The 16354-nt window shown below is 38.4% G+C and overlaps 4 protein-coding genes across 4 annotated transcripts; all 4 read left to right on the top strand.

The window, feature by feature from the left end:
• The first annotated feature begins 549 nt into the window (after positions 1–549).
• Positions 550–1183, top strand: LOC111093547 (keratin-associated protein 21-2-like). The gene has a single exon (XM_038581140.1). It carries the CDS (start codon positions 585–587, stop codon positions 876–878), a length of 294 nt encoding a protein of 97 aa, XP_038437068.1. The 5' UTR covers positions 550–584; the 3' UTR covers positions 879–1183.
• Positions 1184–4879: 3696 nt separating this feature from the next.
• On the top strand, positions 4880–5591 carry LOC119867016 (keratin-associated protein 6-2-like). Its single transcript, XM_038581139.1, has one exon. It carries the CDS (start codon positions 4917–4919, stop codon positions 5292–5294), a length of 378 nt encoding a protein of 125 aa, XP_038437067.1. The 5' UTR covers positions 4880–4916; the 3' UTR covers positions 5295–5591.
• Positions 5592–9563: 3972 nt separating this feature from the next.
• Positions 9564–10191, top strand: LOC111093544 (keratin-associated protein 21-2-like). Its single transcript, XM_038581138.1, has one exon. The coding sequence runs from the start codon at positions 9601–9603 to the stop codon at positions 9880–9882; it is 282 nt and encodes a 93-aa protein (XP_038437066.1). The 5' UTR covers positions 9564–9600; the 3' UTR covers positions 9883–10191.
• A 3634-nt stretch (positions 10192–13825) lies between these two features.
• LOC119867015 (keratin-associated protein 6-2-like) lies at positions 13826–14491 on the top strand. Its single transcript, XM_038581137.1, has one exon. The coding sequence runs from the start codon at positions 13861–13863 to the stop codon at positions 14200–14202; it is 342 nt and encodes a 113-aa protein (XP_038437065.1). The 5' UTR covers positions 13826–13860; the 3' UTR covers positions 14203–14491.
• The last annotated feature ends 1863 nt before the right edge of the window (positions 14492–16354 follow it).

Here is a 16354-nt window from a genome sequence, read left to right as displayed (position 1 = left end):
CAATGTGGTTGCAGGCTGTTCTGTGCCCTGATATTAGCACCTTCCTTCATCTTTCCTACAAGGACCCAAAAGATATCTGCAATAACTTATCTGGGTGCAAGAAGTCTGGCAGGAAGTTGAAATGATTACAGAAGGGAGTATTTCTTTCCCTATGTGCAGAGGTAGACGTTTTAGGAAGAGCAGGGATCAAGATTGGCAAAATTTTCCTATATTTCTCATCCTTTTTATATTAGGTATTATAAATGATAGTGGGTTGAGAAGTTCGGTATCAGGGGTGTATAGACCACATGATTCACTGAGATAATTTTATGGCAGAGTGAATTAAAATGTGGCTCCTTAAATGAAATGGGGGGGAAAAATAAATAAAAGAGGAGACTGCAATTAGTGAGCTGATTTTTCCCAAGACATTATTAATTGTTGACAGTGACTGTCACATGAAAGTTGCTTTCATATTTGTTGGTTGGGTCAGGGAATGAATGGCATGCTCTGCCAATTACTGACAGTATATAAAGGTCCAAGAGAAGTAGAGACCACACTTCACCACATCCACTTGCAAACCACCTGAATTCTCTTCTCCTGACAACATGTGTTGCAACTACGGGAACTCCTGTGGCTATGGCTGCGGATGCGGCTATGGCTATGGATGTGGCCCCTATTCTGGCTGTGGTTATAGAACTGGCTATGGCTGTGGCTATGGCTGTGGCTATGGCTCAGGTTATGGCTGTGGCTGTGTCTATGGCTCAGGCTATGGCTGTGGCTGTGGCTATGGCTCAGGATGGGGCTGTGGAAGAGGCTCCAGCTATGGATGTGGATATGGCTCTGGCTGCTGGGGCTACCGGCCCCTTTGCTATAGAAGATGTTATTCTTCTTGCTGCTAGATCACCACTCTCCAAGCACCATTATCTTCTGAAATGACATCTAAAGAGACAATTGATTTAAGGATCCATACCCCAAGATTTCTACGTTCAGAAAACTGCATACTTGACATAGCCTTTGTCATCCAATGAAGATTTGTTAAGATGGCATATTGTGGCTCTGGGCCGTGTGGCATCATCTGACTATTTTCCAAATGTTGGTCATTGTTCCCTTAATCTAGATGCTGTGTTGTGACTGTGCCAGTGATCCTAACATCCCACAGTTGGGCAAAAGCTTATTCTCAATAAAAATGCTTCTTTTCTTTTGACTAATCTGTGTTCTTATTTGTAAATTACTCCTTTTGAGGTGTTAGGACCACTCTTGAAAATTGGGCTGACAATATGTCATGACCCTGTGGTCTTCCTTGATGTAATACTAGCTTTTCTTCTCATCATGCTTCAGAGATAATGTCATCTTCACCTAATTCTTAAATCTCTCATGCTAGGCACTTACAACCCAACAGAAATCACACAGTATTTTAGAATCATGTCTTGGAAATCACACTGAGTGTACAATGGAGCTGAAGGGGAAGAAAGGGAAGGAATGACACCTATTCAGGTACTTGTGACAGAAGCCAAAAGGAGAGGAGGTGTGGTCCTGACTACTGAATAGATGGAAGAATGGGATGGAAAAGAGTATTTCCAGGATCAATGAGAAATTAGAAGTAGACTCAGTTGACTAATGAAGAACTGAGGATAGATAAATTAGAGAGAAAATATGGTATCATATCACATTGCATTTTTGGAAGTGTGTATATATAATTTTTATATATTGTGTTTGAGGAAATTGATTTAAGTCACTTGTTTGATAAATACCTTTGAATGTTTTTGAAAGAAAACTTCCCCACACACTGAAGATACAGTAACAAAATTTTAGAAGAGTTCCCTGCTCTCATAGTGTTCATATTCTAATAGGTGATATAAAAAAGAACAATTAATTAAGATACATTTAGACAGATAATTGCCATGGAAGGAACAAAACAACTTCCTGGGGAAGAGAGTAAAGGTGGAAGTATTGGAGACACAGTTCAGGGAGATATTTTGACATTTTGTGTCAAATGAACTAATCTTTGTTACAAGAAACACTAGAAGGGGCAGTAGTAAATGTAAGGGAAGAAGAGAAATTTATTATGTTTTGGGGATGATCAGTGGTGCCACAATTTTTAGTGGAAATGAGCAAGGAGTAGTGGTTAATGGTGTTCTCTAATGCCTTAATTGGTACAGATATAAGAATGGGATGGAGGGACACCTGGGTGGCTCAGGGGTTACGTGTCTGCCTTGGGCTCAGAGTGTAATCCTGGGGTCTGGGGATCGAGTCCCACATTGGGCTTCCTGTGAAGAGCCTGCTTCTCCCTCTGCCTATGTATCATGTGTCTCTAATGAGTATAATAAAAACAGTCTTAAAAAAAAAAAAAAAAAGAATGGGATGAAAAGCCAGGTCCACTTTCTTGAGTTTGAGAGCCTACCACTTTGTTGGGTTTTGAGTTCAGTGTCCTTTCCTCATGTGACTTTCCAGATCTCTAACACTGTATCCTATCACATAGAATGTCTTGTCAGGCTCAGTTTCCATGGGCAGTGAAAAATGACTCACTGTTTTGTCTTCATGACAAAGGTTACTGAACAAAATCTGAGTCTGAGGTTCTGGAGCCAGGAGCCCACTATTTCTTCATCAGTAGGACACATTATATCCTAGTCATAGCCTCACTCCAGGGCTGACATTGATGGCAGAGCCATCTTCCTTGCCATTGGCTATTGGGTGGAGGCTCCTGGCTCATTTTTCACTTTAGGGCCGACTTTGATGGCAGAGCAAACTGTAATACTTAGAATTCCATTGCTCTCTTTGTGGGATTTCCCAACCTCAGATATACCCAGAACAATTTCAGTCCTCAGATCTGACTTACAGATATACCGTCCATGAAAACTGTCCAAATCTTGAAAGAACCCCTAAAGTATATAATGTGTCCTACTGATGCCCAGGATATAATGTGTCCTACTGATGAAAAAACAGGAATTCTTCAAGATTTGGACAGTTTCTGCAGGTGGAATATGTATAAGTCAGATCTGAGGATAGACTGTGCTATGGATAAATCTGAGTTGGGAGAAATCCTAGAAACAAGGGAATGGGATACTAAAAAAATACATTTTACTTAAAATTTACTTAACTAATTTATTATGATTCTTGTCCTTGAAGGCTTTCTGAAAGAGGGCAGAGTATCATCTATTAGGCATGAGTATCATAATTTACATACCCAGTAAAGAGCTGATCATTTATTAGGACTATTGGATAATTTATACAACTAGAAAAGTGCCTTTATAAACTAACACATAATCAAATTATGAAATTTGTGAACCTTTTACTCAACATTTGGGACTTACAGCATAAATGAAATGAGAACATTGTGATAATGTATCCAAATACCTTATAGCTTCTAACTGGCACAACAGTGCTTGAAAATGTTTTTGTTTTAATGTACCCTTTTTTTAGTGACAGAAGTATTGATAGAGGTCAAATTATGCACTGGGTACTCTACTTTGAGCTAAGTGGTGATTCAGGGATGCACAGAAGAGATTTTTTTTCGGCCATCATAGTTCAATACCCAGAGATCTGAATGGAAAGGTACTACAAATAATGCCATAAAGACAGAAAACATTTTCAGTAGTTCAGGGGCATTTTGATCAGAAGGTAGGTGTTTGAAAAGCAAAGTAGCTATTCTAGGGAACTTGTGCATTAGAATTTCAAGAGTTGACAGAAAAGTTGAGAAAATAAAGTTAAAGAACATGTGTAGTGGCATGTATTTTTCTTTAAGTTTCTTGTTAGAGATGAAACATAACAGAGTGATCAAGTAGACCAGTGTCCAACTGTAGAAAAATGAGTCATAATACTATCAACCGAAGGAAAAATGTCTCATAGTGATAGTTCTCAGAAAAGGATTTCAGGAGAATTATGAACATTCCTGTTGAAGATCTTTAATAAAGGACTGGATGGTGTTCTTTTCCTTGTTAAAATTTGAGTGTAGAGAGGAAGGAATGATCTTCCTAGTTTGTACTCCCTTCCAATTTGGATTTCATAGCTGTTATAAAGAAAGTATTTTAAATATTGGATCCTTCTTGATTTGGAAAATGGACAATGAAGGTAACCCAAAAAAAAGAAAAATCAAAGAAACAAAAACAACAATAACAACAAATAGCCAAACAAATTCCAAAAGAGTTTTTTCTTTTTTCTTGGTTCATTTCTTTGTTTTTCTCTTTCTTTCTACATTTTTGATTGATTTATGTTGATGGAATGGTTGGATATTTGGAAAATAAATATTTGATACTAGACACCAGTAAGAGAAAACCTAATTTATTGATGTGAAGTTATACACACCAAGGATTCTAGATCTCAGCACTATTGACATTTTATATTACATGTTTCACAGTTTGGGGTACTATTCTGTGTCCTGAGATTAGTATCTTCTCTCCTTTCTACCATAAGGAGCCAACAGGTATCTGTAGTAGGTATCCAAGATGCAAGAAGCCTGAAAAAAAGTTACAGTAATTCCAGAAAGGAGATGGCAGTTATTCCCCCACCTCCCCCCGCACCCCGTGGGCAGAGGTAGATGTTTTAGGATGAGCAGAGATCAAGACTGGAAAAATTTTCCTAAATTCCACCAACATTGTTAGTTATATAAGATATCGTAAATGATAGGAAATTGGGAAATAGGGTACCAGTTGTATGTAGAGCACATGATTCTACTGAGACAATTCTCTGGCAGAGGGAATTAAATTGCTGCTCTTAAAATAAAATGAGAGTCTTAAAATAATGAGCTTATTTTTCACAAAACATTGTTGATTGTTGACAGTGACTGTCACATGAAAGTTGCTTTCATATTTGTTGGGTAAGTCAGGGAATGAATGGCATGGTCTGCCAATTACTGACAGTATATAAGGGTCCAAGAGAAGTAGAGACCACACTTGACCACATCCACTTGCAAACCACCCGAATTCTCTTCTCCTGACAACATGTGTTGCAACTACGGGAACTCCTGTGGCTATGGCTGCGGATGCGGCTATGGCTATGGATGTGGCCCCTATTCTGGGTGTGGTTATAGAACTGGCTATGGCTGTGGCTATGGCTCAGGTTATGGCTGTGGCTGTGGCTATGGCTCAGGCTATGGCTGTGGCTGTGGCTATGGCTCAGGCTATGGGTGTGGCTGTGGCTATGGCTCAGGCTATGGCTGTGGCTGTGGCTATGGCTCAGGCTATGGCTGTGGCTGTGGCTATGGCTATGGCTCAGGATGGGGCTGTGGAAAAGGCTCCAGCTGTGGGTGTGGATATGGCTCTGGCTGCTGGGGCTACCGGCCCCTTTGCTACAGAAGATGTTATTCTTCTTGCTGCTAGACCAATGCTGCTCCAAGCACCATTTGCTTCTGAAATGTCACATCTAAAGTGACAATTGATTCAGGGATCCAAACCCCACGATTTCTACCTCCGGGAAACTGCATGCTTGACAGAGGTTTTGATCTTCAGTAAACATTTTTGTGCCTGGATGCTATGTAGCATCATCTGAGTGTTTCCCCAATGTTAGTCTTTATTCTCTTATCTGGATTCTGTGTTGTGACAATGCCAGAGATCCTAATGTCCCACAATTGGCAAAATTGTTGTTCTCAATAAAAATGGTTCTTTGCTTCTAACAAATCTGTGTTCTTGTTTATAAATTATTCCTTTTTTGAGATGTTATGACCCCTTTTGAAAATTGGGCTGGCAATATGTTTCCTAAACCTGGGGTTCCTTCCTTGACATAATACAAGCATTTCTTTTCATACATGAATTAGAGTTAATGTCTTCTTCAATATCTTGTATCCCTCATGAACAGGCATTCAGAATCCAATAGAAATCATACAGTATTTCAGAACCATGCCTTGGAAACCACTATGTATGTAGAACTGAGATGATGGTGAAAGAAAAGGAATGGCACCTATTCAGGAGGTTGTGACAGAAGTCCAAGGGTGAGGAGATGTGTCCTGAGTGCTGAACAGATGAATGGCATGGAAAAGAATTTCTGAGATTAATGAGAAATTGGAAGCAGACTCAGGTGACACATGAATAGCTAAGGAAAGGATAAATTAGAAGAATAAGGTGGAATTATATTATGTGCATTTTGAGGAAAGGGCAAAAATATTTGTGTATATCAAGTTTAGGAATTTGATTTTAGTCACTTAATGATATGTAGCTTTGGATTTTTTTTAAATTTTATTTATATAGAGAGCATGAGCAGGGCTAGGGGAAGCTGGAGAGTCAGAGAATCTCCTAAGTACTCCAAGTTGAGCACAGAGTTCAATGTGGGGCTCATTCTCATGACCCCGAGATCATGACCTGAGCTGAAATCAGGAGTCAGATGCTTAACTGACTGAGCCACCCTGACACCCCATCTCTTTGTATGCTTTTTTATTTTTGTTATTTTTAAAGATTTTATTTAATATTTGTGTGAGTGAGCGAGTGAGCAAGGGGCTAGGGTCAGAGGGAGAGGGAGAAGCAGACTCCCCAGTGAGAAGGGAGCCCTATGCTGGGCTCTAACCCAGGATCCTGGCATCATAACCTCAGTCAAAGGCAGCTGTTTAATTGACTGAGCCACCCAGGTGTCCCTTTCCATGTCTTTGAATGTTTTTGAAAGGGAACTGTGCTATATAGTACAAAGCTGCAGATGAGTTTTTTGTTCTCAGAGTGTTTATATTCTAACAGGTGATAATAAAAAAAAAGGTAATAATTAAATTTAGATAGATAATTGCGTTGGAAGCAATAAAGCAGCTTCTTGGGGAAGAAATTGAAAGTTGGAATATTGGAGAGAGGGTTCAGGGAGGTATTTTGGCATTTTGCATCAAATGAACTGATGCCTGTTACAAGAAACACTAGCAAGGAAGGTAGTAAGTACAAAGAGAGAAGAAAAATGCATCAACTTTTAGGGGTGATGAGTGGTGCCACAATTTTTGTGGAAAAGAGAAGGCCTACTTCCTTAAATGGGCTCACTTTGTTCGGGGAATATATGAGAATGGGATGAAAATGTCTGGTTGACTTTAGGAGTTTGAGAGTCAACTAGTTTGTTGGGTTCTGACTTCAGTGTCCTTTCCTCATGAGACTTTCCAGAACTCTCACATTTAGATCTTGTAATAGAAGATGACTTTTCAGACTCAATTTCCACCATGAAAGATAAATGAGTCTTTGTCTCATCTTCATGACAAGGGTCACTGCATAAAGTCTGAGTCTGAGGTCAGCTAGAAGTGAGGAGAGTCCACCAAATGGCCAATTCTAAGGAAGATGGCTCTGCCATTCAAGTCAGCCCTACAGTAAGGCTATTCCCAGGATATAATGTGTCCTATTGATGAAGGAACAGGGGTTCTTCAACGCTTGGACAGTTCACAGATGGAATATCTGTTAGCGGGATCTAGGGAATGACTGTGCTTGATGAAATCTGAGATGGGGAAATCCTACATAGAAGGGAAGGGAATTCTAATAATTACAGTTTGTTGAAAATATACTCATGTTTCATTATGTTTCTTGTACTTGAAGGATTTGAAAGAAAATTTTTTTTTCAGTTTTTAAAACTTTTTAAAATTTTTTTAAGTTTTTATTTTATATTATCTACAAAGTAAAAGTTTTTCCCTTAACTTAAAAGTTGAACCACTGTAGACAGTGATCACTCCATCAAACTTGATTTATAAATAATAACCCATCATTTTGACGGTAAGAATTTACTGAACCTTTGTCAAGTTTAGTAAAAGGGTGTTCCAAGTCTTGATTATTATTATTTTTTTAACAGTAATAGCAGCAAGAATCACTCTTGTTACTTTTGCTAGCTGATGTGTTCATGACTTTCGAGGGTCATTAAAAAATAAATAACTTCCAGTTTCAGCAAGCAGAGCTGGGGTACTTGCAGGACTCTGAAACAGCATATGGAATTATGGAACAGCCCACAAGTTCCTAAATGACCGAGTGGTCAACTTGGCACCTGTATTGTAATTTATATTCAGTAAAGGGTTGATCATTTATTAGGCATATAAGATAATTTGTACATCTAGATAAGTGTCTTCATAAGCTAACACATATCTTCAAAATGTGAAATTAGAGACTCAAAGAACATTTGAGACTTTCAGCTTGCATGAAATGAGAACATTGTGATAATGTATCCAAATATCTTACAGTTTCTAAGGGCCACACTGACCTTAGAACATATATTTGTTTTAATGCATCTGTTTTTTATTGGGGAAGTGTTGAGTTCAAATTATGTACTGGCCATGCTACTTAGAACTAAGTGGTAATTCCGGATGCACAGAATAATAATTTTTTTCTGCCATCATGGATCAGTATCCTGACATCTGAATGGAAAGGTATTATTCATTATGCAATAGAGCTAGAAAAATTTTTCAGTAGTTTAGGGATATTGTGACCAGAAGATGGGGGTTTGGAAAGTAACATGTCTACTTGAGGGAACTCGTGTACTAGAATTTATAGTTTTGAATTTCAAGAGTTGATGGAAAAGTAGAGAAAATAAGGGTAAAGAACAACTGGAATGGGATATATTTTTTCTTAAACTTCTTAAGGATGAAACAGAGAGATAAGACGTACTAGTAACCAATGGTAGAAAAACTAGTCAAAAATATTTTCAACTGAAGGAAAAATGTGTAATAATGAAAGTAAGAAAAAGAATTCAGAAGCTTTATGAAAATCCCCATTGAAGGCCTTTTATAAAGAGCTGAATGGATTTCATTTTGTTGTTGAAATTTGAGTGTTGAGTAGAAGATATGATCTTTCTGAGTTTGTACTGCCTTCCAACTTGGATTTCATAGTTATAGTAAAAAATGATTTAAATTTTGGTTTCTTCCCATTTTGGAAATTGGTGATTTAGGTAAACCTAGACAACCAAGATAAAAACATCACAAACAAACATAACACCTTTCTATCTTTTTTTTGTGTGTGTGCATGTTAAGGGACAGAAAGTTTAGATGTTTGGTTTAGTTGAGAAGAAAGGAATATTTGGAATTAGACACCAGTAAAGAGAGAACCTAATTTATTGTTGTGAAGCTACACATCAAGGTTTCTATATCTCAGCACTACTAACATTTCATATCAGATGTTTCAATGTTTTAGTGTTGTTGGGGGCTGTTCTGTGCCCTGAGATTAGCATCTTCTTTCCTCTCTACCACAAGGAGATAGTAGGTATCTGAAGTAGGTATCTGGTTTTGAGAAGCCTGGTATGAATTGCAAGGATTCCAGAAAAGAGATAGTAGTTACATCCTCCAGTATGGGCAGAAGTAGATTTTTGAGGAAAGATGAGAAATGAGGAGGGATATAATTATCCTAAATTCCCCCAACCCTATTATAAAAAGTATATTAAATGATAGGTTGTGAAGTTGGGTCTCAGTGGTATGTAGAGCACATGATTCTGAGACAATTCTTTGGCAGAGGGAATTAAATTGCTGCTCTTTAAATAAAGCAGGAGACTCCAAATAATGAACTAACTTTCCCAAAGACATTAATGATTGTTGACAGTGACTGTCACAGCACAGTTGCTTACATATTTATTGGGTAAGTCAGGGAATGAATGGCATGCTCTGCCAATTACTGACAGTATATAAAGGTCCAAGGCAAGTAGAGACCACACTTGACCACATCCACTTGCAAACCACCCGAATTCTCTTCTCCTGACAACATGTGTTGCAACTACGGGAACTCCTGTGGCTATGGCTGCGGATGTGGCTATGGCTATGGATGTGGCCCCTATTCTGGCTGTGGTTATAGAACTGGCTATGGCTGTGGCTATGGCTCAGGTTATGGCTGTGGCTGTGGCTATGGCTCAGGTTATGGCTGTGGCTGTGGCTATGGCTCAGGATGGGGCTGTGGAAGAGGCTCCAGCTATGGATGTGGATATGGCTCTGGCTGCTGGGGCTACCGGCCCCTTTGCTACAGAAGATGTTATTCTTCTTGCTGTTAGACCATCACTCTCCAAGCCCCATTTACTTCTGAAAGGATACATTTAGTGGGATAGCTGATTCAAGCCTCCAAATCCAAGATTTCTATGTCTAGGAAATGGCATACTTGACAGAGGCTTTGTCTTCCAGTGAACATTTTTTTTAGGATGGCGTCTTATGGCTTGAGTTTATGTGGTATCATCTGACCATTTCCAGAAGTTGCTCTATACTCCCTTAATCTGGATTCTGTGTTGTGACTGTGCCAGTAATCTTCACGTCTCACAGTTGGGCAAAAATTTATTCTCAATAAAAATAGTTTTTTCCTTTTAAAATTCTGTTTTTGTTTGTGATTTATGTATGTATGTATGTATGTATGTATGTATGTATGTATGTGTGTGTGTTTGTTATGGCCACTCTTGAAAATTCACTCACAATATGTTTTATAAACCTGGGGTTCTTCCTTGATATAATACAAGCATTTCTTGTCATATGTACATCAGAGATAATGTCTTCTCTACCTATTTCTCATATCCCTCATGCTCAGGCACTCAACCCAACAGCAATCACACAGTATTTCAGAACTGTGCCCTGGAAATAACCCTATGTCTAAAATGAAGTTGGAGGGGAAAGAGGAGAAGGAAAGACACCTTTTTAAGGAGTCTGTGAGAGAAGCCCAAGGGAGAGGAGGTGTAGCCTGAGTGCTGCATGGATAGATGTCATGAAAGAGAGTTTCCAGGATCAAGGAGAAATTAGAAGCAGACTCAGGTGACACATGAACAATTAATGGAAGGGTAGGATGGAGGAAAAATGTGATATTATCACCTCTGCATTTTGTTGGAAGTGCAAATATATTTGTTTGCATACCTTAAGTTTGAAGAATTTATTTAAGACACTTGTTTGAGAAATGGCTTTGAATGTGTTGAAAGGGAACTGTCCTACATACTGACAATACAGTAACAAATTTTTAGAGGAGTTTCCTGCTCTCAGAATGTTTGCATTCTAATAAGTGAAAATGAAAAAAAAAAAAAAACAACAAGATACTTTTAGGCTGATAATTGCTATGGAAGGAATAAAACGACTTCCTGGGAAAAGTGTGAAGGTGGAAATATTGGAGAGATAGTTCAGGGAGTTATTTGGCATTTTGTGTCAAATGAACTTATGTTTGTCACAAGAAACACTAGAAATAGTGGTAGCAAGTGTAATGATGAAGAGAAATTCATCATGTTTTGGCAATGATCGGTGATGCCACAATTTTTAGTGCAAAAGTGTAAGGACTGGGATGCCTGCGTGGTTCAGTGGTTGAGTGTCTGCCTTTGGCTCAGGGTGTGACCCCAGGATCCCAGGATAGAGTCCCACATTGGACTCCATGCTGGGAGCCTGTTTCTCCTTCTGCCTATGTCTCTGTCTCTGTCCCTCTCTTTCTGTGTCTCTCATAAATAAATAAAATAAATTTATTTTAATAATTGTAAGGACTAGTGCTTAACGGTGTTCTCTAGAGCCTTAATTGGTACAAATATAAGAATGTGTTGAAAAGCTGTCTACTTTCCGTGTTTGAGATCTTACCACTTTGTGGGTTCTGAGTTCAGTTTCCTTTCCTCATGTGACTTTCTAGATCTCTAACACTGTATCTTATAACATAGAATGTCCAGGGTAGCTGGGTTGGGGAATGGGATAATTGGGTTAGAGGCATTAAGAAGGGTATGTGATGTGATAAGCACTGGGTGTTATATGCAACTGATGAATTACTGAACTCTACATCTGAAAATAGTGATGTTCTACATGTTGGTTAATTGAATTTAAATTAAATAAACATAGAATGTCTTGTCATGCTCTTTTTCCATAGGCAGTGAAAAATGATTCACTGTTTTATCTCCATGACAAGGGTCACTGCACAAATCTGAGTCTGAGGTCCCTAGAGCTCGGAGACTCCACAAAATGGCCAGTTGCAAGGAAAATGGCTCTTCCAAAGTCAGCCCTGGAGTGAGGCTATGCCTAGGATATATAATGTGTCCTACTGATGAAAAAACAGGAATTCTTCAAGATTTGGACAGTTTCTACACATGGAATATGTGTAAGGCAGGTCTGAGGATAGACTGTGCTCTGAATAAATTTGAGTTGGGGAAATCTTAGAAAATCTTAGAAACAAGGGAATGGAATTCTAATAATTACATTTTGTTGAAAGTCTATTCACGGTCCATTATGTTTCTTGTGCTTGAAGGCTTTTGAAAGACAGAAGAATATCATCAATTAGACATCTATATCATAACATATATTTAATAAAGGGTCGATCATTTTAGGCATACAAGAATATACATCTGGAAAAATGTCTTTGTAATTTACACTATCTTCAAAAAGTGAAATGTGTGTATATTAGTAAAGAACAAAATTTGAGACTTCCAGCTTGCATGAAATGAGAACATTGTGATAATGTATCCAAATATCTTAGAGCTTGAACATATTTTTGTTTTAATCCATATATTTTTTAATTGGGGAAATATTGAGTTCAGATTATATACCAGGCACTCTACTTTGAACTAAGTGGTGATTTAGAGAAATACAGAATGACAGATTTTTTTTTTTGCCTTATAGATCAGTATCCCGACATCCCAATGAAAAGGTACTAGAAATTATGCAATAAAGATAGAAAAATTTTTGATTACTCAGGGGTATTGTGACCAGAAAGTTGGTGCTTAAAAAGTAACTTGTCTATTCTAGGGAACTTGTGTATTAGAATTTATAGTTTTGAAATTCGAGATTTGACAGAAAAGTAGAGAAAATAAAGGTAAAGAACAACTGGAATGGGATATACATATATATGTATAGAATATGCACATTTCTAAATATATATCGTATATATATTTTAAACTTCTCATTAGGGATGAAACAGAGAGATGAGATATATCAGAAACAAATGGTAGAAAAACTAGTTGAAAATACTCTCAAATGAAGGAAAAATGTGTAATAATAAAAGGTCTCAGAAAAGGGATTCAGCAGCTTTATGAAAATCCCTTTTGAAGGCCTTTTATAAAGAACTGGATGGATTTAATTTTGTTGTTGAAATTTGAATGTTGAGTAGAAGATATGATCTGAGTTAGTATTGCCTTTCAACTTGGATTTCATAGTTAGAGTAAAAAAATAATTTAAATTTTGGTTTCTTCCCATTTTGGAGATTGTTGATTTAGGTAAACCTAGACAACCAAGATAAACAAAAACATCACAAACAAACATATAACATCTTTGTTGGTTGTTTGCCTGTTTGTCTTTTGGTCTGCATGTTAAACGGTGGAAGGGTTGGATGTTTGGTTTAGTGGAGAAGAAAGGAAATATTTGGTATTAAACACCAGTAAAGAGAGAATGTAATTTATCAATGTGAAGCTACATAGCAAGTTTTCTAGATCTCAGCAGTATTCACATTTTATGTCAGATGTTTCAATGTTTTTGGTGGCTGTTCTGTGCCCTGAGATTAGCTTCTTCCCTGGTTTCTCACACAAGTAGCCAGAAGGTATCTGCAGTAAGAATCCAGGTACAAGAAGCCTGGCAAATATTTGCAAGGATTCCAGAAAGAAGATGGCAGTTATTTCCTCCCCTATGGGCAGAGGTAAATATTTTAGGAAAGAGGAGAAATCAAGAGGGATGTAGTTTTCTAAATTCTCTGGAACCTTGTTATAAATGCTATATTCAATGATAGGAGTTTATAAAGTTGGGTTTCAGTGGTATATAGACCACATGATTCTACTGAGACAATTCTTTGGCGGAGGGAATTAAAATGATGTCTTTAAATAAAATGGGAGGCTCCAAATAATGAACTTACTTTTCACAAGACATTATTGATTGTTGACAGTGACAGTCACATGAAAGTTGCTTTCATATTTGTTGGGTAAGTCAAGGAATGAATGGCATGCTCTGCCAATTACTGACAGTATATAAGGGTCCAAGAGAAGTAGAGACCATACTTCACCACATCCACTTGCAAACCACCCGAATTCTCTTCTCCTGACAACATGTGTTGCAACTACGGGACCTCCTATGGCTATGGCTGCGGATGCGGCTATGGCTATGGATGTGGCCCCTATTCTGGCTGTGGTTATAGAACTGGTTATGGCTGTGGCTATGGCTCAGGCTATGGCTGTGGCTGTGGCTATGGCTCAGGCTATGGCTGTGGCTGTGGCTATGGCTCAGGTTATGGTTGTGGCTGTGGCTATGGCTCAGGTTATGGCTGTGGCTGTGGCTATGGCTCAGGATGGGGCTGTGGAAGAGGCTCCAGCTATGGATGTGGATATGGCTCTGGATGCTGGGGCTACCAGCCCCTTTGCTACAGAAGATGTTATTCTTCTTGCTGCTAGACCACCACTCTCCAAGCACCACTAGCTTCTGAAATGACACATCTAAAGAGACAATTGATTCAAGGATCCATACTCCAGGATTTCTATGTCCAGGAAACTGCATGCTTGACAGAGTCTTTGAGCCCCAGTGAACATTTGTTAGGATGGCTTCTTGTGCCTAGAGGCTGTGTGGCATCATCTGACTATTTCCCAAAAGTTGGTTTTTACTCCCTTAATCTGGATTCCGTGTTGTGACTGTGCCAGCAATCTTAACATCCTACAGTTGGGCAAAAAACTTATTCTCAATAAAAATGGTTCCTTGCTTCTAACAAATCTCTGTGTTCTTGCTTGTGAATTATTCCTTTCTTGAGGTGTGGTGACCCCTCTTGAAAACTGGGTTGACAATACATTTCATCAACGTGGGGACACTTCCTTGATATAATATGAACATTTCTTGTCAAAGGTACATCAGAGATAATGTTTTCCCAACCTATGTCTTGTACCCCACCCCCATTCTGAGGGACTCACAAATAATACAGTGTTTTAGTACTGTGCCCTAGGAAATCACATCGACTCTGGAATGGAGCTGGAGGGGAAAGAGGAGAAGGAATGACACCTATTCAGGAGGTTGTGACAGAAGCCCAAGGGAGAGGAGGTGTGGCCTGAGTGCTGAATGGATGGATGAATAGCATGGGAGAGAGTGTTTCCAGAATTAACGAGGAATTAGAAGCAGACTCAGGAGTCTAATGAAGAACTAGGGGAAGGATAAATTAGAAGAAAAATGTGGTATATATGCATTTTGATGAAAGTATAAACATATTTGTTTGGATTTTTAAGTTTAAGAAATTGATTTAAGTCACTCACTTTACAAATAGTTTTGAATGTTTTTATTACAAAGATATATTTATTTTATTTGTCAGAGAGAGAGGGGGGATAGAGAGTGAACACAAGTAGGGGGGTCTGAGAGAGAGGGAGATAAGCAGACTCCTGCTGTGCAGGTATCCTGACACCTAGCTCCACCCCAGCATCCTTAGATCATGACCTGATTCTAAATCAGGAGTTGGATGCTTAAGTGACTGTACCACCCAGGTGCCCAAGTTATTATTTCTGAAAGGAAATGTCCTACATACTTAAGACATACTGTAGATGAATTTCCTGCTTTCAGAGTATTTATATTCTAGTAGGTGATAATAAGAAAAACTAACAATTAATTGAGATAAATTTAGACAGATAATTGCTATGGAAGGAATAAAACAGCATTCTGGAGAAGAGAGTAAAGATTGAAGTATTAGAGAGAGAGTTCAAGGAGGTATTTTGATATTTTGTGTCAAATGAACTGTTTGTTACAAAAAAAAAACACTAGAAAGGGCTGTAATAAGTGTAAAGGATAAAGAGAAATGGATTGTTTTGGGGATGATCAGTGGTGCCACAATTTTTAATGGAAATGAGCTAGGACTAGTGTTTAATGGTGTACTCTACTGCCTTAGTGGTTGCAGATCTAAGAATGAGATGACAGTTGCGTCTGCTTTCTGAGTTTGAGAGCCTACCACTTTGTTGGGTTCTGAACTCAGTGTCCTTTCCTCACATGACTTTCCAAATCTCTAATACCGTATCCTATCACATAGAATTCTTGTCAGGCTCAGTTTCGTTGGGCCTGTTTTATTTCCATGACCAGGGTCACTGCAAGATCTGAGTCTGAGGTCCCTGGAGCCAAGAACCTCTACAAAATGGCCAGTTTCAAGGAAAATGGATCTGTCATCAAACTCAGCCTCAGAATATGATGGTGTCCAGGATAGAATGTCTCCTGCTCTTGAAGAAATAGGGGTTCTTAAAGAGTTGGGCAGTTTTCATACATGGAATATTTGTATGTCTGATGTGAGGACTGTACTCTGGGTAAATCTGAGGTGGGGAAATCCTACTAAGAGGAGAATGAAATTTGTATAATTACAGTTTTTGAAAATCAACTCATTGTTGTATTATGATCCCTGTCCTTGAAGGCTTTGTGAACGAGGGAAGAACATCATCCATTAAGCACCAATATTGTTAATTTATATATCCATTCATTTATTAGGCATATAAGATAATTAATGCATCTGGAAAAATACCTTCATAAAGTAACACACATCTTCGAAATGTGAAATTTGAGACTATTTTAGTCAAAGAACATTTGAGA

This window comes from Canis lupus, chromosome 31 (assembly GCF_011100685.1).
Source record: "Canis lupus familiaris isolate Mischka breed German Shepherd chromosome 31, alternate assembly UU_Cfam_GSD_1.0, whole genome shotgun sequence".
In the NCBI taxonomy this organism is placed as follows: Eukaryota; Metazoa; Chordata; class Mammalia; order Carnivora; family Canidae; genus Canis; species Canis lupus.
The sequence above is the reverse complement of the archived record's forward strand: the minus strand, read 5'-3'. Positions and strand labels throughout refer to the sequence as shown.